The sequence below is a fragment of the Pavona decussata genome, unplaced genomic scaffold, assembly GCF_977016875.1.
Source record: "Pavona decussata unplaced genomic scaffold, jaPavDecu1.1 SCAFFOLD_90, whole genome shotgun sequence".
Lineage (NCBI taxonomy): Eukaryota > Metazoa > Cnidaria > Anthozoa > Scleractinia > Agariciidae > Pavona > Pavona decussata.
Genome location: NW_028145507.1, coordinates 37,501 through 63,508, shown reverse-complemented (window position 1 = coordinate 63,508; position 26,008 = coordinate 37,501). Strand labels below are relative to the sequence as shown.

General features: G+C 40.7%; 2 protein-coding genes and 1 pseudogene across 2 annotated transcripts in view; 2 read left to right on the top strand and 1 right to left on the bottom strand.

The window, feature by feature from the left end:
- LOC146474274 (uncharacterized) overlaps window positions 1-26,008 on the top strand; it is a 73,314-nt gene that overhangs the window by 17,262 nt on the left and 30,044 nt on the right. Inside the window, exons 2-8 of the mRNA XM_085117161.1 lie at window positions 11,580-11,896; window positions 14,322-14,469; window positions 14,580-14,834; window positions 15,315-15,488; window positions 20,648-20,890; window positions 22,603-22,791; window positions 23,303-23,613. Coding sequence (XP_084973287.1) covers window positions 11,580-11,896; window positions 14,322-14,469; window positions 14,580-14,834; window positions 15,315-15,488; window positions 20,648-20,890; window positions 22,603-22,791; window positions 23,303-23,613 — 1,637 coding nt within the window. The remainder of the gene's footprint in view (window positions 1-11,579; window positions 11,897-14,321; window positions 14,470-14,579; window positions 14,835-15,314; window positions 15,489-20,647; window positions 20,891-22,602; window positions 22,792-23,302; window positions 23,614-26,008) is intronic.
- Window positions 305-1,417, bottom strand: LOC146474277 (uncharacterized). The gene has a single exon (XM_085117145.1). It carries the CDS (start codon window positions 1,262-1,264, stop codon window positions 305-307), a length of 960 nt encoding a protein of 319 aa, XP_084973271.1. The 5' UTR covers window positions 1,265-1,417.
- On the top strand, window positions 6,328-7,317 carry LOC146474276 (uncharacterized; annotated as a pseudogene).

The window sequence follows — 26,008 nt, the reverse complement described above, 5'->3', positions numbered from 1 at the left end:
ATATTAATAATAATAATAATAATAATAATAATAATAATAATAATAATAATCTCTTTATTAAAATATTCCAAGTAAAATGTTATTTACAGGTTAAAAGTAGCTATTAAAACTTATTTACAATTCTTTTCGATAAAAAAAATACTATTTTTAAGCTTTTTTTTTTTTTGGAAGAAAAGGGGAAAAAAATCTCATCGAATTACAACAATATTATTATTATTCATTGATTTTTACCTAAAAAAAAAACCCATCAAACTATATCATAAAAAAAAGAAACAAGAAAAAGTATGTATAAAAATCATAGAACCTAGATTTTGGCGAGGCATCTATCTAATTCGAAGTCTGCGTCTCGAACGTTGCTTCCAATTACTCTTCTAACTGTTCTTGACCCTCTTAGACAGAGTAAAGTGGACCTAAGGATTGCAAAGGATACTTTAGAACGTATCCAAGAGACAGTGGTGGCATAGTTCTCTCCTTTCTTCGCTGCGACTAGCTCTGCCAGCCTGTCATGGTATCTCTTGCACTCCTCTCCCATGCCGCCTGTTGTTGTAAAGACTAATGGTGTAAATGTTCCCTGTTCCACGTCCATCACTCTTTGCGTATACAATCTCTTCTTGTCGTTCTCGTGCTGCTTGTATATCTGCTTGAGGTCCAGGTCTCTATAAGAATCAGCGTTGGGGTAACATACCCGTACATCAAAGAACGCTGACCTTTGTCTTTCCCAAAAACCTCTGGCATGGATGTCTAGGCGAGCGTTGGGAGCTCTGTTAGCTCCGCTTGGAAGCGACTCTCCCGTGAGTTCCTGGAGGACGGGCTCAATCTCGACATCATTGCAGACCATGCCGAGCATGTCTGCCTCAAGATCTCTTAGCTCATTATGGCGCTGTATTATGAAGCCGCCACGCCTGCAGACCATGGCATGATCAACATTAAAGACATCGCCACACACGCAAATAGATGGCTTGTCGGCAATTTCCCAGTCATATCTGAGCTTTAGAGCGTCTCGAAACTCGCCCTTGTTCAGACTGAAGCCCATCTCATCGATCGGTATGACTGTCAGCCAGTTAGATGCACCTTTTTCAGAAGCGAGTTCAACAGCACGTTGTGTCTTGGGAGTAAGAGAGTTCTTGATGTCATTCAGTCTTGTTCGAAACATTTCGTTTTTCTCTCTTCGCACACTCTGCTGTAGTGAACTAACAATGGCATCCTCTGGTGTTTCATGAGCTTGTGAAACAATTTTCTTGACTAGTGGCGCTGTGGTCTTCATTGACGCTTGGTACTGTAGATCTGCGTCCTGGCTTGGATTTATAATTCCAAGCCCCCCCAGTCTAACTGGCAGTGCCAAGAGGTCCCTCTCGCTCGGCGTTGTGCAATGATGGTCCGTTATCGACGGTATTAAGACATCGGCAATGGCGCGTTCTAGAGGTTCTAGTAGTAATAATAATAATATTAATAATAATAATAATAATAATAATAATAATAATAATAAGAATAATAATAATAAATAATAATAATTGCGGTCGACGTAGGAAGAACGCTTCCTAATACGGATTTCAGTCGAGATTTTATGGGACTTGTCGTCGATGGGTCGATAAATATTAGGACGCACATCTGGCATCCTCCGCAGATTTTTTTGCAGGAGCGAATGACATCACAAAGAGAGAGCGTGGGATCGATATTGGCCTGGGAGGACAAAGGGCCTGGTGACATCGAACGCACGCTCTAATCTACGATTATTACTAGTAATAATAACAATTAATAACAATAATAATAATAATAATTAATAATAATAATCTCTTTATTAACATTTCCAAGCAAATTTCTATTTACAAGTTAAAAGTAGAAAAAAATTATTAAAACCTATTAACATTTCATAAAAGAGACTATTTTAAAGCACATTTTCTTAAAGGAAAAACAAACGACATAAAAATAAAATATTCTTATTTTTAATAAAAAATCATATGATCGTATAATGACTAAAAAATATGATAAATAAAAATTATAAAAATTAAAATGATAATGATAATAATAATAATATTAATAATAATATTTTTTAAAAATCCCTTTATTAACATATTCCAAGCAAATTGCTATTTACAAGTTAAAAGTGGAAAAAACTATTAAGGCTAATAATGATTAAATAATAATAATAATAATAATAATGATAATGATAATGATAATGATAATGATAATGATAATGATAATGATAATGATAATGATAATGATAAGAATAATGATAATGATAATGATAATGATAATGATAATAATAAGAACTTTTGTAAAATTTTTAATTTAATCATTGGCACATAATTTTAGAATAGGTCTTTTCCCGTGTGAGCCCCTGGGTTACGCTAGACCCTGCAGTCTTGGCCTGTATATAGTATGATTTCCATAGGTGTTTTAAAACTGTCATACAATAAGAAAACAGCAACAAATAAGACCAAAAATCAAAAGAACAAAAATCGAGGCCATACATAGCCTAAGCTATAGGCCCTTTAAACGGCCTGATCCCTTCTAATAACTAATGCATATCAGAGTTGTTATCAATTGACTCTTGGCTGATTTATAACGTCTTCTCAGTGATCAGCAAAGTTGTCTGAACTAGCTTAACTGCATTTACTTTCAGAAGGTGACTTTTTCCAACATTATTTAACTGCCAATCAACCCAAAATCACTAAAGGCAAGACCTGCAGTTTTAGTAAGACAATCATACCAAGCAGTAGCTTCTTCCAGGCTTTCGGTATACCGGGGGAAACCTGAAAGAAGTTGTGAGCAAAGGGAATAAAACGAGGGGAACTAGGGAGAGAGGAATAATTTCTGCCTCTTTTCCCGGCCCCCCTCGTTTTCCTTCCATAGCCACTTTATGGACCTTCGGCTCGGTCCATTAACTTGCAATGAAAATAACTCAACCAATATTTTCTAAGTTTGAATTGAGCATAACTTAGAACATTATCTAGGCTTTCTTCCTTATTGTTTTCTACTCCGTGTGAAGAAATCCTAGTAAAACTCCAAGATGACGGTTTAAACAGCTCCTACTTTAAGTTTAATCTGAAACATTTCTTTTGTCAAAATCGAAACAACTTGCTCCTTTGAAGCAGTGGTCCATCTAAGCGGTCTGTGTAGGAAGATTCGGAGCGCTAAGGGAGCCAATCACAATGCTCCTTTTTGGTGGAGAACAGATTAACTGTGTAATAAAATCAATTACTGTAAACGTAACCCTATGCAGTGAAAAATTATTCTGTCACGTGACTTATATCTTTTTTATTCCAGTCAAACTCAAACATAATACTGCAGAAGGTCATTTCCTAAACTCCCGGAGAGTTTTCGGGCCCGGGAATTTATTAAAACCGTTTCTTATTGTTTGGTGGCAGCTTTTTGTGCAAACTAGACCAGTGTGATTCTTTATCTTGTATGTCTTTTTGTCAACGTTACTATAAAACATCGAATTATGAATCATTCTAGTGTGTGATTCAAATAATTCAGCGTACCCAATTTTTCCCCGAGGTTTTTCAGAAACACGCTCTGGTGCAAAATTTGAGTGCAACGCGTAATGATCGCTCCTCTTGACGAATTTCAAGGTTGTTTTTATGTATCGTTGATGTCAGTAATGAAAAGCAACTATCTGCAGAGTAATTGCTCGCCTTAGAATTATCACAAAATGGTATTATTACAAATCGTCTTTGTCTTTTTTTTAGCTTTTATGGCGAGCATAATTTCTAGACGCAGCAGTTTGCCTGCGGTTTTATCGTTGCTGTGGTTCAATGCAAACTGCTGTTTCAGGCTATCAACAACCGGCAAGCGAATGCTTGATGTAGATAGAGGAGAAGGTTTTCTTTTTCTGTCCTTGACAAAAGCACCGACTGTAGCAACTAATCTGTCAATGGGCAATCAACACCGCGACTTTAGCGTTGCCAATTCCATTTTCATTGGGCTTAATTTACGCCCTTCTGGCACGCCTATTCTACTCATTAGCACCCTTTAGCGTTTGCTTCACATTTCTCCCATAAATAGTCCTATTTTACTGTTGTCGGTCCTCTTTTTTGCGACTAGTACTGCGCTGTTCTCGGCGAGTCGTAGACGTACGCTGTTCTCGGTGTATTTAATATTTTTGCTGTTCTCGGCGAATTTTCATCTCTTATGGTTCTTGCCGTTCCATAATTTGTAAGAATTTGGTATTTTCGTTTCTGTCATTCTAGGCTTCATTTTCGTTTATTCTGTTGTTAATTAGCTTATGTAACACCCGTGTATTTTGCTTGTTATTTTCAGTTGAAACGTTTTCTCTGGTTGTTTTCGCCGTTGATCTTCCTGTCTTTTTTTTGTATTAAACGAATTTAAAATGGTGAACGTTTGATTGTTGTTGCGGTCATTACATTCATTCAAAAACTATGGTTGACTGAACTGAACTGAACTGGTTGTGGAAATATTGATTTTGGCGTTGACGAACCGTTCCCAGAAGTGCAGACAAGTAAAGGATATCACGCTTTGAAAAGATCGCGCGCAGCATACAAAGGACATTTGACCAGAATTTGCTTGGAAATCGAGCCGCTGCTAGTGAACAGTGGAAATTTAAGAATCGCTGAAGTTAGGTTTCTAGTTTTGAAGTCGGCCTTCGATAGAATTGAACGGGCACATATCGCGTGTGTTGACGGCGCGGATAGTCCAGAAGAGTTACAAGAGTTGTCTGCCAGTTTCGTACCCTGCGAGCAGAGGCCCTTCGATCTTCCTAGATAAGTCGGGAAGAGGAAGGGACCTCTGCGAGCCGCCTCCACTTTTCCTGTTGAGTATGCGTTAATTTCAAATGTAACCGAGCCTTGCTCAGCCTCGATTCCATTAACTATTCATTTTGCGTTAAAAAGTGTTGACGGGCCAACGCGACTCCTACCGTTCACGTATGTTCGTTTATTACGTATTTGAAAGTCTAACAGATCCACGTCTTTACAAAGTGGATCAATGTTGTCTCTCGCTTTCGAGAGCTTTGGCCTATTGCAGTTGTTTTCAGCTCTCACTGAGCTCTGTCGCTTCGTGATTGAAAGACAAGTATAACGTTCTTACTGCTGACATGTATCTCCATTGTTTTGTGGGTAAACTCACATCCGGTAGATATTCAAAAGTCTGTCAGTAACTGTCACGGGAGTCTCTAGGATGCTTTAAAGATTGCGATTTATTTGGCGCTGTGTGATATCTTGCAGTTGATCCAAGCCGGTAAACCTAATCAAATGCCACAGAGATAGCATACCCAATGGCATATGACAAACTTCTCCTAACGGCTCAGAATGATCATTAAGAAAATCTCTATTCAGTATATTTGAGTTTTTTCCTTCATGATTAAGATAAACATCATAAAGCCAAAGTTAAGGTACCGTTGAAGGCTTTATTACAAATCTATTTGCGAACTGCAGGAGTCGCGTTGGCCGGTCAACACTTTTTAACACTGAAATTCACGAGCGTAAACAATGAACTGTGGGTGCGTATTTAGTCAGCAATTTCTAATAACACACATGCGCACTGAGCCGGAACAGGGAACACTGGATTCCAACCGGACAGACTCATCCGGTTCGGTGGATGAGCGGCAAAACAAAGAAAGTCGAGGCGGCTCGAAGAGGTCCCTTCCTCTTCCCGACTTATCTAGGAAGATCGAAGAGCCTCTGCTTGCAGGGTACTAGTTTCGAGGCCGAATTTCAGAAGTATAACGAATTTAATGAGCGCATAAAGGAATGGCTAAGCTGTGCAACATCTGCCGTTCAACCAGGTGACTCTGTCAGCCAACACAACGCTCCATCAGCCGCCAATAAGAGTCATCTTTCTGATGGAAGCTCTTCTTTACGGTTAAGTGTCAAAATCAAGGTAGCGAAGGCAGAAAAAGCAATCGCCCAGCTCAAGTTAGGTCAACTCGGGAGAAAGCTGCAGTTGCAGCGAAAATGGGATGCGGTACATCGAGAACGAGAGCTACTAGAAGCAGAAAAGGAATTGGAGCGAGCAACGCTTAAAGCCCATATCCTAGAAGAAAATGATGGTCAAAGTCAACTCTACCGCCATGAAAGGGATAAGGGATATGATCCGACACCGGTACCGGCTCCACTGGAATTGCCTTATCCCCGGGACAAGCGTCCTTCTTCGCGTACGTTCTCCAGTGATTCTCTGGATACAAAAGCAGTCCCGGGCACTCGTGTCCCCCTAAACCCTGCCGCTCCCGAGTGGAAAGGAGGTTCTCACCTTAGTATTCCAGCAGCTAAACCTCACGAAGACGTTCCGTCACATGATGAAAAGATTCAAGAGTTATTGTGGCAGCAACAACGAACGATACAATTTCAGCAGCAAACATTTCAATCGATGGCCTCCACAATAAGACAAGGATTTGCCTTACCTAAGCATGAACTGAACAAGTTTGATGGAAATCCCCTTGAGTTTTGGAACTTTATTAGAACCTTTGAGAGCAACATAGAGAGAAATGCATCAGACGAGAGTGAGAAGTTATCGTTTGTTTTTCAGTATTGTTCTGGGGCTGCAAGAAACGCTATCAAGAGCTGTGTTTCATTGGATCCACTTCTTGGCTACTAAACCGCTAAAGCCTTGTTAGAAGATCGATTTGGAAATCCATTTAAGGTCGCTACGGCGTACTAGAATTAAGTGACCAGCGGACCACCAGTGAGACCGCATGACTCGAAAGCATTGCTGGCCTTCTCAGACAAGCTCAGAGACTGTACGAATGGCCTGGAATCCATTGGATACTTAGAGGAAATAAATAGCGCCGACAATCTGCGACGAATTGTTAATAGGCTCCCGTTTCACTTGAAGACAAAGTGGTTTGAGGTTGCAGATAGTATTCAGCAATCCGGTCAGCGACCCAAAATCCATCATATCGCCCAGTTTGTCACCATTAAAGCTCGAGTTGCCAACAATCCATTGTTTGGAGCTTCGTTGAATGAAGGAAAGGAGAGAAGAAACCCCAGTATGAGGCATCCAAGCACAGCGACGAAGATGAGTACCCTTGCGACTCAAGGAAGTTCCAGAGGCCAAGAAGCTTCTTCTCCTCGTTATGAAAGAGCAAGGGAGGAGCAGAGACTGCCTATCAAAAACAAGACGATTTCCACTCCCAGAAAATGTCTCGTTTGCTACTGGATGCGGCAGTTGTGGAACTGTGAACAATTCAAGAGGAAGTCGTATGGTGATCGTATTAAGATAGTACGTGACGCTAAGCTCTGTGAGAATTGCTTTAAAGTTGGTCACATGGCCAGGGGGTGTATGCTAAGAAGTGGCTGTTACGTCGAAGGCTGCAGTATGAGGCACATGACAGTTTTATATCTTCCAAGTCCTCCTTAGACCTCTTTGCCTTCCCAAGCAGCACATCATTCTGCAGTAGATCCCAGTGGTAGCGACAACGTCCGCGCCGACATTATTGCTGCTCCGAATCACGTAATTGGGACCAGCGAGCACGATTCAAAGAGCAATTCAGGCAATAGAGTACGTTTAAGGTGGCCGAATACAGTTTTTTAGTGTACAGGTGTTAGAAGACGTTATTTGGAAACGGTCGGCCTCATAGGATGTGACGTCCCTGAAGCGTTCTGGGTGATGGATGAAAGGCGTGGCGGAAGAGGAGAGCCTGTCGCTATCAGATCCCTGTTAGGTTGGACTCTCATGTGAACTTTGTGAGATCAGAAGTCGGAAGTGAGGACGATCCTTTACTACGTCAAGTGAAGCAATTTTAGAAGAATGATTTTGCGGATTCCTATCTAGTTCCAAGGTGTCCATGTCCGTTGAAGATCAGAGGGCGCTTAGGATCATGGAGGATGCTGTTCAGAAAGTTGCAGGTCATTATCAAGTGGCCCCTCCTTGGAGACATATACCTTCCTTTCTCCCTAGTAATCGCGTTGCAGCTGAACAGCGGTTGTATCCGTTGAAGAAGAGATTCTTGAGAGAGCCTAAGTTCTTTGCATTGCACAAGGCATCCATTAACGACTACATCAAAAAGGGTTATGCTAGGCAAGTTCCGGAAGAACAGCTTTCACCCTGAGGGAAAACCGTTGTGGTACCTGCCTCATCACGCCGTCCAGCATGCTGACAAGGCCAAGCTCAGAGTTGTGTTTGATTGTGCCACTCGTTATCGAGGAGTCTCCCTGAATGACCAACTGTTGCATGGCCCAGATTTAAGCAATAACCTCTTTGGAGTACCTGAAAGATCTCGCCAAGAATCGGTGGCCCTGGTTTCTGATATAGAAGCTATGTTCCACCAAGTCAGAGTAGATCCGAAAGATCATGACGCCTTGAGATATTTTTGGTGGCCCGATGATGATTTATCAAAGCAGCCAATCGAATATCGTATGGAGGTGTACCTCTTTGGGAGTAGGTCTTTGCCAAGTTGCCCTAGCTTTAGCCTCAGAAAGACTTCTCAATACTAGGGTGGAGATTTCTCCCCAGAAGTTATTAGCACTGTACTGAAGAATGTTTATGTGGACGACTGTTTGAAGTCCGTGGCGTCTTCAAGTGTGGCCAGAAATTTGAGAAAGGAAATCACAGAACTGCTGTCCAAGGGAGGATTCAGGTTGACAAAATGGTTATTCAACGACAAAGATGTCTTGGATAGTATCCCAAGGTTCGAGAGAGCGTCGTCAGTCTGGGACCTCGATTTGAATGCTGGGGTCCTTCCGGTCGAATGTACCCTAGGGGTCCAATGGAATGTGGATGCAGATACGCTAACCTTCAAGATTACTGCAAGAGACAAACCCCCAACTCGCAGAGGCATTTTGTCCACAACCAGTTCTGTATATGACCCGTTTGGTATTCTGGCACCGTTTATTTTTCTAGCGAAGAGGCGGATTCAAGACCTTTGTAAGAAAGGCTATGACTGGGACGAGCACATAGGCCAAGACGAAAGCTTACGCTGGGACGGATGGCTTTCAGAACTGCCCAAGCTCTCGCACATTGCGATTCTACGCAGCTTTAAGCCGATTGATTTTCGTTCTCTAACAGTTACAGAAATCCACCACTTCGCTGATGCGTCGCATCGCAAGTAGCGTATGGTGCGGTTTCGTACTTGAGATTCACCAACGAAGCCAAAGAGGTCCACTGCAGTTTCGTGACAGCGAAAACACGTTTGGCTCATGTCAAGCCAATGACCGTACCTAGGCACGAACTATCAGCAGCAGTACTTGCAGTCAGACTGGACCGAACGTTTAGAGAAGAATTTGAGATAAGCATCGACAAATCAGTTTTTTGGACAGACTCTACAGCAGTGCTCCAGTACATCCGGAACGAAGACAAAAGATTCCAAACGTTTGTTGCGAGCCGATTAGCGGTTATTTATGATGGTGCGAAGCCTTCTCAATGGAACTTTGTGGATTCAAACAGGAACCCTGCTGATGATGCAAGTAGGGGGTTGACAGTTGAAAGACTGCTAAGCCAAGATAGATGGTTCCAAGGACCTAAATTCCTGTGGAGTGAACAAACATCTTGGCCAATCTTCCCAGATCCTTTAGCATCAATTTCGGATCAAGATCTGGAGATTAAAAGACAAGCTCAAGCGAATCAATTAACCAAGGTGACAGACGTGCGCATGTTATACCTAATGATTCAGAGATATTCTTCGTGGTATTCCCTTAAGAAGGGGGTGGCCTGGATCTTGCAATTCAAGGATTTAATCCGCGGGAAACTCCATTTTAAGGAGGACCCCAAAGTCGAGCTTGATGTTCCGCATCCGCCTGGAGAATTATCCCTGGAGAATTTGAAGTCAGCAGAGAGGTCGATCATAAGCTACGTGCAGAAAATGTCCTTTCCTGAAGTAATTGATACCCTACGAAGTTCAAAGTCTACAAGGCAAGAGAAAGTTATGCTGAGCAATACCGGTTCGCTTGGTTCTATTTACAAGTTGAAGCCATTTCTTGACAAGGAAGGGATGTTAAGGGTTTTGGTCCGCTGTACGTAAAGCAAGGAAGAAGTATTGTGAAACATTACGGATGTCTTTTCTCGTGTCTTACGATGAGGGCCACTTATATTGAAGTAACCGAGTCTCCCCAGACAGATTCGTTTATTAATGCCTTACGAAGGTTTATCAGCCGAAGAGGAAACCCCAAGGTTGCAAGGAGCGACAATGGAACCAACCTTCGCAGTGCAGAAAGAGAGTTAAAGGAAGCGTTAGAGAATTGGAACCAGCAGAAAATCAAGACCTTCCTTCACCAGAGGAATATCGAATGGAAATTTAACCCTCCGGGTGCCTCTCTCATGGGAGGGGTATGGGAACGAGTCATACGCTCCATACGAACGATCCTCAGAAGTCTTCTACGTGAACAACTGATTTCTGGAGAAACCCTGCGTACCTTGATGGCCGGAATCGAAGGGATCCTTAACAGCCGCCCGTTAACTCCTAACAGTGACAACCCCACTGATCTAGAACCTTTGACTCAGAATCACTTGCCTCTTCAGCGATCAAATCTGAATTTGCCTCCTGGTGTGTTCGTGTATTGCCGGAATTGTTGGAGACAAGTCCAGTACCTCACCGATGTCTTTTGGAAGAGAAGGTTAGCAGAATACTTGCCCTGTCTACAAGAACGACAGAAATGGATCAAACCATGTCGGAATTTTGCTGTTGGTGATCTTGTACTTAATGCAGATGAAAGAGTTCACCGTGGTCAATGGCGTTTGGGGCGTATCGTTGAAGGCCACCCAGGAAAGGATGGATTCATAAGATCTGCCAAGGTTGCAACGACGTCCACCATTTTATCAAGACCTATTAACAAACTGTGTCTCCTCTAGAGTGGAGCACTACCGTGAAATGACTGAACATTGAACTTGGATGATTTAAGCTTCATGACTCTTTTATTGAACATCTTTAAGTAACATTTTTGGAAAACTAGTTGCAGTATTAGATCTTCTAGTTGCTCAGTGAATTTATTTGTGAACTTTCCTTAAAGTTCAGGGGCCGGAAATGTGGCAACTAATCTGTCAATGGGCAATCAACACCGCGACTTTAGCGTTGCCAATTCCATTTTCATTGGGCTTAATTTACGCCCTTCTGGTGCGCCTGTTCTACTCATTAGCACCCTTTAGCGTTTGCTACACATTTCTCCCATAAATAGTCCTATTTTACTGTTGTCGGTCCTCTTTTTTGCGACTAGAACTGCGCTGTTCTCGGCGAGTCGTAGACGTACGCTGTTCTCGGTGTATTTAATATTTTTGCTGTTCTCGGCGAATTTTCATCTCTTATGGTTCTTGCCGTTCCATAATTTGTAAGTACTTGGTATTTTCGTTTCTGTCGTTGTAGGCTTCATTTTCGTTTATTCTGTTGTTAATTAGCTTATGTAACACCCGTGTATTTTGTTCGTTATTTTTCAGTTGAATCGTTTGCTCCGTCTTCTCCGTTTTCTCTGTTTGGTTGTTTTCGCCGTTTATCTTCCTGTCTTTTTTTGTATTGAACGAATTCAAAATGGTGAACGTTTGATTGTTGTTGCGGTCATTACACCGACCTTATATATAATATAAAAAATACCTGCTTACCACAAGTATTTGTTTTTAAGTTCTTTCAATACGCAGTTACAAAACTGTTGAGTATTGTCCTAAAATCAACTGTAAATGTTATTATTTTACGTTAGGAGGCTGTAGTGATTTGGATCTTGGAATGGAAAGTGGATCAATCCCAGACAGTAACATAACTGCTTCCTCAACACTGAATTCCGGCACACCAGCTAAGAATGGCCGATTAAACTTCGCATCAGGATCATCATGGTGTGCGGCTGCAGGTGTTAGTAATCCATTTCTACAGATTGATCTACAGACCCTTCATTTCATCTGTGCTGTGTCCACTCAGGGGAATTCCCAAGCAGATGAGTGGGTGGAGACATATACCCTACAAACATCAGCAGATGGGACAACTTTTACAGATTACACTAACAATGCTGGACAAGTTAAGGTAACCTATTTTACTCTACTCGTACAACTTTCATTCCCTTTCTACCATACAGTTTGCTTTAATATATTCCTCTTTCGGCTTTCTACTCATTAACACATTAAAGGAAACCTCCACTCTTGAAATTTCGTTGGAAAACGTGGAATAAAATATTTCTGTCTCGTACAAAACCGAATTTGATTATCGCCCATTTTTCATTTTCATTTTTCCGGGTGCCATCATCTTCGATTTCATGACGTAATACGGTTGCTCAATTGTTGCAAACAAAAGAGAAAAGAGCTTCTGCTTACTGACGATAACGACAAACGTATGACGTCATGAAGTCCAAACTGGCGGCGCCGGGAAATTTAAAATCGAAAATAGGCGACAATCGTAACTAATTGTTAGCACACTTGAATGTCACTTTTAGAATTTAGACACTATTTCCGACAATTTATCGTCAATTGGTTGTCGGAGTGGAGGGTTCCCTTTAATGGCCTGGCTGTTCAGTGATCCACTGACGATGTTTCTTTATGTAAATGCCTTAGCAAATCCGCCTCATATTCATCACAGAATATCGGTAAAAATAGGAAAATTCTACCGCCTGTGACAGCAGAACATAGTTCACACTTTTGTTACCTCCCACAAAGTTGATTTCTTCAATGCTCTGCTCTACGGATTATTAAAATATCAACACCAACAACTATAACGAATTTTTGACTGTGACGCAAGGCTAACTTATCAGTCTCTCGCATCACACCATTTTTTGTTGAACTGCGTTGGCGAATTGAACAGCGTATTAATTATCAATTTTTAGTGCTCATGGGTCAGGCCTATGCTACATTACCGGTCTATTAACGCAATATTATCCATCAAGAACTATTCGTTTTGTAGGAAGAATTTGCTTGTTAAAAGGTTCAAAACGTATGGTCGGCGTTCGTTTGCAGTGGTTCCTTCTGTTCTTTGGAATTCACTACAAAATAAAAAATAGCCCTCATTTACCTTCGGCAGTGTTTATAGCAGAAGTGCTAGTGGGGCCGAGCATTAAACTTCATAAAGAAATATTATAAATTAAAAGTAACATGGTTAAAATCCCAACTGGCAGGAGGCAGACCAGCTGGCTATTTACAAGGGTGGCCGAGGAGTTGAACTCGAGGCTACCGAAAAACAACTCCAGCTTACGGTCAGAGCGGGACTTGAATCCGGCACCTCCGGATTTCAAGGCCGCGCCCTAACCACTCGACCATGCTGCCTGATGACTACCTGATGATATAAAAAATTGTTCCACTGTTAACAGATTTTTAAGGTCCAGGCTGAGTTATAACATATTCAATGTTTTCATAAAATAAAAAAGATTTTCAAATCAGGTGCAGATTCACCAAGCCCTCCTAAGTTAAGATGTATCCCGAGTATTGTTTCTCAACAATAGTCTCCTGTTTTTCAATTAACAACAGGCTTTTGCTAATTCAACACAGGGGAGTTTCTTGAATCTGGCCCCGAATCTAATAAGCATAGCATAGCATAGCATAGCATAGCATAGCATAGCATAGCATAGCATAGCATAGCATAGCATAGCATAGCATAGCATAGCGTAGCGTAGCGTAGCGTAGCGTAGCGTAGCGTAGCATAGCATAGCATAGCAAAGCAAAGCAAAGCAAAGCAAAGCAAAGCATAGCATAGCATAGCATAGCATAGCATAGCATAGCATAGCATAGCATAGCATAGCATAGCATAGCATAGCATAGCATACCATAGCAAAGCATAGCAGAGCACGCGAAACATTTCTAGCAAAAAGACAGTCACTTTGCTCACGTATTGCCCAATATGGATTTTCAGGATCAAAATTATCGCCATAACGGTCGGTATTTTTTCACCTACCGCATAGGTTGATGGTATTGTCGCCATGTTAGTGCCAAAACAACAGAAAATTTGCTCACATAGCCTCAATAAAAATTTAACTCTCAGAGGAGAAAAATCTTATTGTTCCCAACCACCAACATGGCCGCTCCCGGAATCGAAAATCAGGAAAAAAACATTGAATCAATACTTTTGTGGTCTTTGCTTACGTACTCGCCTGACGCTTCAGATTCAGATTAGCTTTCGATGAATATGTGCTGAATCATGGTGAATAACCTTGTCAAGGCGGCTCTTGTCTTTGAGGATAGTCTCCGTGATCTATCTGATCCATTTTGATGTTCATCTTGATATTTATGAACAACTGGCCGAGAGAGAAACTTTGTTCGTGCCAAGTAAATTACCAAGTAAGAATGTTACAACCATCAGGCACCCGGATAAAGTTATCCGCTTTGTAAACAACCGGGGCCAGATTTCGTTAAGATCGATCTGTTTGTCTGTCTACCAGAGATAACGTAAAATACTGCACTTTCAGTTTAATCATTTCAGTAATTTCATTATTACAATAAATACAATTATATTTCTATTTTTGAAGACCTACACAGGAAATAACGACAGGAACACGGAAGAAAAGAACATTCTCTACGAGGGAATCTTAACCAGGTGGCTGCGATTTGTGGGGAAAACTAAGCGAGGCCAATTTTGCATGAGAACAGAAGTGTTTGGAGTAAAGAAATATCCAGGTTAATGTATCTTTTGTTTCTGAATTGTAACTGAGTGCTTTCTGTATTAATCCGTCAGCTTTATTCTGACTTTGGTGCACATAAAGCTCATACGTTTTGTTTTTGTTCAGCGAACCTTGCCCTTAAAAAGCCCACGGCCCAGTCTTCTACATATAATTTGGCGGCAAAATCAAAAAATGCAGTGGATGGGGTTCGTAACACCGACTGGAATGATGATATAGGCTGGTGTACACATACCAACCTGAGCAATCCCGCCTGGTGGCGAGTGGACCTGGGTTCAAATCATGTGCCAATCTCTGACGTTTTCATAATAAACGTGCTTACTGGGTACTTTTATAGGAGTGAAGACTACAAAATAACGCTAGGTAAATACGATAAACGCAGCGGTTTAAAAGTTAAGTATAGGTTAAAGGTTTTCGCGTGGGAATCTAATCAGTTATCGAGAGTGACAGTTAAAAATAATCTAACCAGCGACAAACCTGTCACCCTTGTACCCCTTAATTTTTACGTTGAGGTCGTATTTGAAAATGTTGGTTTTTGAGGAGTGAAGAAAATCGAAGGACGTTAAACCTCTCAGAACAACGGGAACCAATAAAGAATTAACGGTCGCCATATGATGATAAGCCTGGGATACGACTCGGTCCACATTGGTTGGAGGTGAGTAATCTCATCACTTTCCAAATCCCGGCTCCCCACTGAAGTTTTCCCGGCGGCCTTTCACAGAGAAACTTCAATTAGTATAACTGATGTGGTGCTTTGCATAAACCGGAATTGATTTTGGTAAAATAAAGGTGATCGTATTTCAAAGATAAAGAAAAACCCACAGTTCTGCTTCCTAATTTTAGGTGACAACAGCAATGTGCAAAGTAATCCTGAATGTGTGGGAAGATACAGTTTTCGTGGGTTCGCAGCATCAGCTGTGTGTTACAACAATCCACTGTTGACTGGAAGATATGTTGGTATCGTGACTACAAGGACACAGATTCTTAACTTGTGTGAAGTGGAAGTCTACTCACGAGGTAAATTTAGTATCGTTCTGTGTAACGCGATAGAGACATATACCTTAATTTAAAAATGACCAGCCCTAATGAAAAAAATTGACTTTTTTCTGCCATGGATGACTCGCTGGTGACTGAGCATGCGTAGAGTGTCTGTTTGCTTCGACTCAAAATTATTCACTCGATTGAAAAATCGTTGATAAATAATATGTATAAACCATGAACGATAAGACCAAACAGCTTTCAGGGAAGTGCTTCAACTACGAGCTGAGCTTATTTACATTGTTTTTCTTTGGACATAAAAGCAAGTGCGAAATTTTGAGCTTTAAATTTACATTGTTTTTGTCGGAGAAGGAGAAAATAAAAGCCACGAAATTCGCATGTTTATTACATCGCCCCATAATTCAATCACCTCGCATCGTTTACGATTCACAATTTGTAAGGGAAAACGGGCATATTTGTCCATGGGCCAGAAAGTGAAACCCTCCCCCCATCTCGGGATTTTTGCAGACATGTATCATTTTAAACCTCTACCCAAGGGTATTCCAAAAATCGATGTTTGCACTCGATCGATTGGTGGGTGTGGCCGTACGGCGCATTCTTTATTTTAACCAAAGTGCCACAGGTTACCTAACCTGAAATTTTACAAACAATCTTCTTAAAAGCTATTATCCATGGAATTAACACACAAAACTACGCATACTTACTTTTCTCCATCCCCTCTGTTAGATGATACCTCAACTTCCACTTTCAAGCTTCAAAGTTGACTACTGCGCATGTCACAAAGTTCATTCAGCTTATACCTATACTGTATAAGATTATGTATACGATCGTGTCGCACAGAAACTCTGCATAATCACTCAAATTTATTAGATGTGAGAATTTCGTAAAGAACGCGGCATTATTAAGCACTGGAACTGCTTTCCACGATAGTTCGTGGCTATTGGTGTCTTGAATATGCACCCAAGATGATTACTACGCTTCCTAGGGAATGGCAATAAATTTAAACAAAGCTGCAGTTGTTTAAGGTTTGCGAGGGATTTGGGGGAGATCTGGCACAAAAAACACCTCGCCCGACAATTTAGTGCCTCAAGTACTTTTCATGCGGCTTCCCAAGATGCATTGCCCAGTTTTCGGCCATCCAATAATCCTTTAAACACTCTGATTTCTAATCAGCCATTTTGGAAAAGCGGACAGGTAAGATTTTGTTCTCTGATGCTCATCCTCGTTCCCAGAGCCTACGATCTTCTGGTCAGCGGTTGGATCGTAGGCCCTGGTAACAGCCGTTACCGGATGTCGTGAATTTCACGACATCCGGTAGCGCACGCTCAGTGTGATAAATTACCATTGCGCTTGCTCGGTATTATTATTGCTCAGTACTGCTCAGTATTAGGAAGTAAAGACAAATGCGCAGAAGGGTAGCATTTGTCACTTTATAGCGCATTAGGTTTTCGACAGCCAATAAATAAAAGATATTTTTGGATGGACCCAGAGCCAATCGTTCAACAATTTAAAAAAAACGTTGGGGTTCTGGGGACGAGAATGTCTGATGCTATATTACATCTATATAACAATTAGATATTGTAGCAAATAATCTCACTTCAGTCGATAAATCAGTCCTTTTCAACGTCTTGAAATGCATATGATTTTTTTTGGGAAAATGTGTTTCTCGAGATCATTTGAATGTCAGAAAAATCTATCGAGTACGCACAACCGACATGACGTGTGAGGTTTCTAACAAACTTCAAGGCGTTATTTCCATTGTATAAAGTTTTATTACCAAACAGAACTAATGCTTCATCTTGCAAGCCTCCAGAAGATGTGCAGCTTGTTTTTCAGCTTCGATCATCCCAACTATGCAAGGTACTCCACACTCTACCTGGTAATTATGTTAAACCTGGAAAATTCACATCCCGAAGCGGAAGAATTGTTGAAACGCAATGGCTTCCGTGTCAGAAGATCGGATGTACCATCATCCAGGAACGATGCTGACATCACCATCAAGCAAACAATCAACCGCCATGCCAAATCTCACGGCGGCATTGTTGGTTTTAGCAGGAACCATTCGGCGTACTACAGATGGTGTCGTACACGGCACTCAAGAGCGAGCTATCTGCAAGCGACCAAAGAGATTGCAAGTATGGACAGCCAGGAGGCTACATCGCACAAGGAGGTGAGAGGATCCCAAATTGTGAAGAGCGAGCAAGACACATACAGTGTTTTACAGGCCATTAGTAATTTCACTAATGCGTTCACTATCGAAGACAAAGATGCGCTATACTGTCTTTCATTCGGCGCTCCTGTGCCCCAAGATGTCGAAAGTGACGTACTGATGGCTGATGACATCGGAGAGAAGGCCCATCGGGAGTTTGTCCAGAAAAGACTAGTAGAGGAGAAGACCACCTTTCACTCTCCAGTAAAGAAACAGAATCTCAAAACGTTTGCTACCCAAGCAAAATCATCAATGGTCTGCGGAAAGGAAAGAAGAAACATAGAAATAACAGCAGAGAGAAACGTCTTTGGGCAACTGGTGATACTGGCGCTAGAGCATCAAGTTAGCTTGGAAAACGTGCTGAGTTATCCGTTGGGCCAGGTTCCGGCACTGGCTACTGCAGATGGTGCTCTGATAAAGACTGACAAGTAGAAGTTGATGCATTCCCCAGAAGAGAACTTGCACTTGGTACAGAGACCCTCTGTGGCATTTGATTGCTACATCATAGACGAGAATGCGGTTCAGCAGGCAATGATTTCTCTTCCAAGCACATTTGGAGGGCTAGCTGAATGTGTTTTTGATCAGTTCCCACGGGCACAGCGTGTTGACTTTGTAACGGACTCCTATCATCCCTGTTCAATTAAAGGAGTAGAACGATCTCGAGGAGGTTATGCTAAGGCACATCTAGTGAAAGGGCCGTCTACCAAAGTTCCTCGTGACTAGAAGAGGTTTTTGCGCAACGAAGTAAAACAAGCGACGGGTGACAAGCAACTTCTTTTGAATATCCATGCAGTAGCAAGAGATCTCGGAGTTGATGTCAATCTTGCCCTCGCAGCCCTACACGCATTTACTGGTTGCGATACTACCAGCGCGTTCGTACGAAATAGGAAAGTGACGCCCCTGAAACTCCTTAAAAAGGAACCCGAGTTTCTTCCACATTCCATGCTTTGGGAACATCTGTTGACGTAGAAAACAGCGTATTTGAAGATCTGGAGAAGTTTACGTGCCTAATGTATGGCAGCAAGTCGGCTGACATCAGCTACCTAAGACATGAGAAATATATTGAGAGGTTCAGTACGAAGCCATGAATGGTGCTGACAAACTACGACGGAGTGAATATAAGTCTTCTTCCTCCTTGTCGCGAGAGCTTACGAATGCATATCCGAAGAGCTAACTATCAAACTCTTATATGGAAGAAAAGCAGAGGACCCAACACCAAGTTTCCCCCGGCCGGACCTGATAGGCATGGCTGGACCATTGACAATAACGGACAGCTTGAAATCTTCTGGACTGCCGGTAATGTGATGCCTCAAGAACTGGCAGATGTAATAGCCAGCCCCTTGGCCATGCCCGAAGATGAACATGACGGCAGTCTCGATTACGACAACATGTCTGATGCTGTATTTGAAAGCGCGGATCTGTTTTTAAATTTACCTTGGGGAAACTGGGTGACGAACATTAATCACTTTTACTACTTGTAGCACAATGGTCTGCTGACGATGGTGACGTGTAACCTGTCGACCCCCATCACCTGATGAAGACTAGCAGTAAGAAGTCAATACGTTGCGGACCACAGCCAGTGACTACATCGTGAGACAAGCAACTCATACTGATTGTTTCCAGTGAATCTGAAGAGGTTGCAATCTGCTAAATCTAGTAAAGGAGGGTAACTGCTCTGTTTTATTTACAGCAAGGAAACATGAGTAATTCTCATGCATCACTTCACATATACCCCTTGCACAGGCTAAATGAACTTTGTGACATGCGCAGTAGTCAAGTTTGAAGCTTAAAAGTGAAATTTGAGGTATCATCTTACAGAAGAGATGGAGAAGAGTAAGTATGCGTAGTTTTGTGTGTTAATTCCATGGATAATAGCTTTTAAGAAGATTGTTTGTAAAATTTCGGGTTGGGTAGCCTGTAGTACTTTGGTCAAAATAAAGAATGGGGTGGCGCCGTACGGCCACACCCACCAATCGATCGAGTGCAAACATCAATTTTTGGAATACCCTTGGGTAGAGGTTTAAAATGATACATGTCTGCAAAAATCCCGAGATGGGGGGAGGGTTTCACTTTCTGGCCCATGGACTATATAATTCATGGTCTGAAGGTAAGGGTGAGTATCTGGGGGGTTGGTTTACCATATGGAGGGTTAGGGTTAAAGTTATTAGGGTTAGGGTCATGGCTTCGACTACGGTTGGGAGGACTCAAAATTTTTCCGGAAATTATTTCGGCTTCATATATTTACAAGTTTGTTTCGTATGATTCTTGTTACTTAACAAATAGGCTTGTTAAGCCGACGGAGCTCGTAAAAGCTCTATTAGCGTTTTTTGTAAGCCTTGCAGTCTTGTAGATCAGCAATTGGCCAGTCAAACCGAAGGCACGAGAACGGTTTAGGTCTGAGTGTCGAAGAAATTGGCGCTAAATGGAGTGCGTGACGTCATTACATCGTTGCTGTGGTAACAACGATGTCAACTACACCTACGTTTTTGGGAAAGTTCAATACACCTTTAGAAACTGGTTGAAATATCTTAATCTACTTGTCTCTGGCAGTGAAGTATCAGTCCTTCAAAACTTGGAAGTGGGACCACACACTTAAAACCACAGATAAACCACAGATAAATGCTGTCGATCCTTAAAAACCATAATAATAATAATAATAATAATAATAATAATAATAATAATAATAATAATAATAATAATAATAATAATAATAATAATAATAATAATAATAACCCGTTAACATTAAAATTACTATGAAATAAAAAGGCGAAAACTACAACATTTACAATTGGCTATAAGATGGCTATAAGATGAGAAAAACAAAAAGGAAAGCTTTTAGTCTCAGTCAATTTGTTTTTGTTTTTATTATTCGTGTACCTTTTTCTTCGATTTGCGATACAAGAATGATAGTGTCTGTAAACTGATTTTAAAAGTCAAAGTGATCATCATTTTCGTTATTTATCTCAAGAAAATCTCGCATATAACAAGTCGACGGCGCAGATCAGCGACGCAAATTCTGGGGTGAGTAGTAGAGCAGTGGATGGAAATAGCGACACAACCTTCAGCAGTGGATCATGTTCACAGACTGGTCCGGCTACCAACCCTTGGTGGAGAGTGGACCTGGGACGAGTGGAGCCTGTGAATCAAGTGTACATAGTCAATAGAGGAGACTGCTGCGGAGATTGGTTAAATTCATTTGAGATTAGAGTGGGTAGGTCACTAGTTAGGTTGCTTTTGTTCAATCAAAATATTTTTTTACAAATCTGCTTACGTTCTATGTCAAATTTGCCAAGTTACTCAAAATCGATTTTAAGGCAAATAGCAAAAGGTGCTCATCATGGGCAGTTGAAATTACAAGATAAATATGTATCTTGGGTTTCTGTATTTGCAATAAAATATGATAGCTATCACACTTACAGTTGCAATTAACAGCCACTGCTATCGATGAACAATCAACTCATGAGCGTTTTGACTATCATTTATGTCTGCTGAACAGGGCAACTTAAGCGCTGCAACTACCTGTTGCAAAGAAATCCCTATCAAAGATCCCTATCTCAGGAGAAGGGAACGTGTGTGAGGCAAATGCAAACATTATAAGCTTACTCCTAGTTCAAGAAATCTCTACAGTTAAGGCGCGCGCCATACTGTCTCCTAAAGGTTACCGTAGAATCTTCAAGGGTTAACCTCATCAGTTAAACTGATGTAGCGTTTCTCGGTTATATTTCAGATAGTCAAAAACCCCTTTATCAAATTAAAGCTTATAGAACTGGCTACTAAAATATTTCATTGAAATGAACTCTGAAGGTTTTCTTATAGTTGAAACTTGCAGTTTCAGATACTCGTGCTAGAGTTTCAACTCAGTGCATTTTTTATACTTTGGACTTTTATTTTCTTAAGGTCATGATCCCAAAGGCTAGAAAAGAAAACAAGTTGAGTTTTTGCCTTAATTCCATTGCTTTCAAAAGTTACGGAACTTTTTTAAAGCTGCAAGATGAACATGCGAAGTGAATGCTTGGAAATGTGGCTCCAAGAAAATAATTTTTAAAATTGTTGAATTATCCAAAACTGATCATGTTGATTTTAATTTTTTCTAGGATCTGCTTAAATTTGACTGAAATCGGCCAAATCATTTTTGAGTTGTTACTCGTGAAAGTATCCCCTCTGAGAGAAAGCGAAAGTTTGAAAAAACAGCATTTAAAAAAATTCTCGCTACACTAACAAGTTTCGCCCCCTAAAGCCTTTTACGGCAATTTCTTGGCCAACAATCACTGTTTTTCAAAAATGTTTGTTTGTTTGTTTGTTTGTAAGTTCTTACTGGAAAGTTTATTTCTATAGATAAAAATCATTTTCTCTCTGAAAATTGATATTCAAGAAACTTTATCCTTCTAATTGATCCTAGTCGATTGTATTTTTGATAAACGTATGCTGAAAGGAAGGCTAACAACGTTGTAGATTTTCAGTTAGTGAAGCCAATTCGATTTCATTTATATGAAAGTTTGCATAAAGCTTAGGGAAACAAGCATTGTTAGTCTTTTCATTTTCGTGAGACTCAGGATACCTACTAAGTACTGCAACCCTTATTCCTAACTGCAAAATTCCATTTATTAATGAAAATGCCACAATCCTCACTACAAATTGCATATGTTGTAACAAAATTACTGCCTTAATCAAACGTTATACGTCATCATAAAATTATAAGTGCCGATGAACAACGAGCACTAAAAGACACTTCAGTATAATACAGCAGGATGCACATGCTTAAAACAATACAAGGAATTTCTTAATCTCCTTCAAAACTGAATTTTTTGCCCAAATCACGCCAATTTGTTATCCAAATCACTTTTTACATCCCAGCTTACGGTTTCCAACAAAATAATGTGTTCCTCCAGCAGAGTATATTGACTTGTTTATTTAATCCATCAGGCCCAGCATCCAGTGACGGGGGCGTAACTAATCCTATCTGTGGTGGTGGCTTCAGTGTTTCTCAAGGAAAAGGAGCTTTCTTTTTCTGTCGCCCCAGTTTGTTAGGACAATACGTGACAATTAGAAGTACTAAAAGCGGCAGTGTTGCATTCTCGCTCTGTGAAGTTGAAGTGTATTCTGCACGGAGAGGTACGTGTAATATCCCCAATTTTGAGTGTATCGTTTCACTAAGAATAGTAGCTTTTAAAATGATTTCCAAGATGAGACACTTGCAAGAAACTCTTAACACACTTCTCTCAGCAGTCTTTTAAATATTATTGGCAATTGCTTTTGTTGACATCAAGAATCACCCAAGTCATTAAACATTTATTGTAGGCTGCCTCTTAATAGAGGTGTTAAAACTTAATCTATCACTGTCCTTGAATTAAAAATATTATGGGCTGCCTTGGCATGTTTGGAAGTTTGAAAATGTATAAATACAGTTCAATACAGCCATTGTTAAAATTTGTTACGCCACCTTTACCCTTTCTGCGTGTTCTTGTTGGAAGAAATAGATACCTCAATGGAAGTAATGGAGAATACCGCGTTTTCGCCTACAGAGATACTCTTCACCTGGTGGTTAGTGCACGACCCAAACAAACCAGGTACACACAATCAACTGCTTTAATCTAACTATGAACACACTTGATTTTTTTATCAGCGTGCGAGATGCAGGCACTTGGTCTGGCCAGCAGTCACCTCTTCCCAGACAGCAGTTTCTCAGCCTCGTCATCAAGTGTTGGAAATGAAGCTTTCAAAGGTCGACTGAATGGGGTCGGCGCGTGGTCACCCAGCACTGACGGAAATGCTAATGACTACCTACAAATCAATCTACAGTACGAGTTCTTTATCTGCGCTGTAGCTACTCAAGGAAATCCGAACGCTGATCATTGGACAAAGAAGTATAAGTTGCTTTTATCACTTAACGAAAGAGATTGGGTCACTTACCAACAAGAAAGCGGGACAGATGAGGTTGGTATAAACACAGAATGCGTACTTGTTACAAAAACATAAGCTATGATGGTTAAAAAAAGGTTGAGAATGTTAGCTTACATAAAAGTGTAAACTCTCTTCATTTCTCTACCCAAGATTACTGTATCGTACAAACAAAGGATAAACAGAGATGATCTTTAAGGCAAGTATTATAAAGCAAGAACCGTTAAAAACTGGAAAATATCATGCAGTTACTTGTAAATTTTATCCACATATGAGCTAGATTGTTTAAGGTGCAGACCACAAACCTCAAGAAAAAGGGTCACGCGAAGGAGACACGAAAAACGTGACAAAGAAGCAAAGGAAACTCAACTTACTTTATCCCTTCGTAAATTTGTTTAACAAATATAGATTCCATTTTGCTGTGCGTCTGAGCTCGTACAGATGACGTCAACACATGATGAGAACAAACAAGTACGCTACGAGCAGCAGGCAAGTAGCGTGACTGCCGATGTTGTTAAAGTACAGACCCACAGCAAAATGAAATCTCTTTGTTAAACTATTCAATCACCAAGACTCTTCGTGAGCGAGCATCAGTTTGACTGATCCCAGTAAAGAAACGTTGAAGCAAATTTCTTCTACTACTTCACACATGCAATTGCGAGTTCTAAATTGGGGTAAAATCCGAAAATATTTTACAGAAATGTATTTTGAACTAAACTTTATTCCACAAGGAATCCCCGTAAAAATGCTACATGTCAGTCGCTTCACTGCGATTTGCCTTCGATTACCCGCCACTAAACGTACCGGATTTTCATCGGGATTTGGGAAAATGTGAGTAATTTTTTGGCGGAGAAGAGAACCGAGAATTAACCGTTCATAATAGTATAACCGAGGATTCGCAACCCGTTTCCAGCCCTGAAGAAACCCACATAATTATAATAATAATAATAATGATAATGATAATGATAATGATAATGATAATGATAATGATAATGATAATGATAATGATAATGATAATGATAATGATAATGATAATGATAATGATAATGACAATGACAATGACAATGATAATGATAATGATAATGATAATGATAATGATAATGATAATGACAATGACAATGACAATGACAATGACAATGACAATGATGACAATGATGACAATGACAATGACAATGATCATGATCATGATCATGATCATGTGAAAATTCCAAAACCTCTATTAATCCTAAATGTGAAGAATGTTACATGTTCTAATCCTAAAATCTCGCCAGTTGCTAATCTTTTTTCAAAGTCGGTATTTGTAATGTTCAGTGGTGCTCTCCGCGTACAACGTGAGCCTCTCGAACATAGCTGCGCAGACCTCAGGAGGGCGAATGAGACTTTGGCGGGAATTCATGACATTGTGGCTATAATAGTAATATCATGGTTGACAAATTACTCCTTAATTTTGGCGCGAAATTTCAGCGTTAAAAATAATTTCACACGTGAAATTACAAAATTGCTATGGCAACCTTTCCTATATCTCAGTGCCAAGATGGCGTCCAGGTTTAAAGATGTTACGGATGAAGAAGTAACCACATTAAAAGACGCTGCAGAGAACCTTAATACGCGAAAGAGCGGCCTTGAGAAAAACCCTGAGACGGTTTTTCCTGAGCAGTTGGATAAAGTACTCGAGCGGTTTTTTGCCTGCGTATGTAAACAAGATGGAACCGACTACGAACCTGGGTCCTTAAAAGTGATGCAAGCAGCTCTTGACCGCCACTTGAAAGAGGAAGATTATTCTTTGTCAATTACAAAGGACAGAGAATTGTTCAATGCCTGAAAAGTTCTTGTAGGAAAGGCGCGTAAGGTAAGGAATGAAGGTAAAGAAAAATTGCCAAATAAGTCAAGAAGCCTAACAATAGAGGAAGGAGAAGCTTTGTGGGAAAGCGGACAGCTTGGAAATTCATCTCCAAGGTCACTTCTTAATACAATGTGGTGGCTCCTGTCACAGCATCTTGGTCTTCGTGGCTGCCAAGAACATTACATAACGAGTGTGGAGGATTTCACGCTGAATAAAGACGGCAACGTCGACGAGTTTGTAACCTCTGCGGAAGGCCCGACAAAAACACGACAAGGAGGTTTGCGAGTTCAGCCGAGGTCTGTGCTACCTTAAATGTTCGCAACTGGTGAATCACGATGCCCTGTCGCTCTTTTTAAGAGTTACCTGTCCAAGAGGGCTGAAGATTAAAAGTTATCTGGTCCTTTCTACTTAGTGTGCATCGACAACCCCACCAAAACAGACGTATGGTACGAGAAAAGCCGAATGGGTAATAATACCATCAGCAAAAATATGAAAAGCATGAAAGAAAACTCACCTTTACAAGAAATGTGCCCTGACAAAAGATTATCCAACCACTCAGTCCGGAAAACGGTGGTCAGGAAGCTAAAA

Excerpts from the sequence above, each read along its gene's own strand:
- LOC146474277 (XM_085117145.1), bottom strand. The coding sequence starts at position 1,264 with ATGAAGACCACAGCGCCACTAGTCAAGAAAATTGTTTCACAAGCTCAT.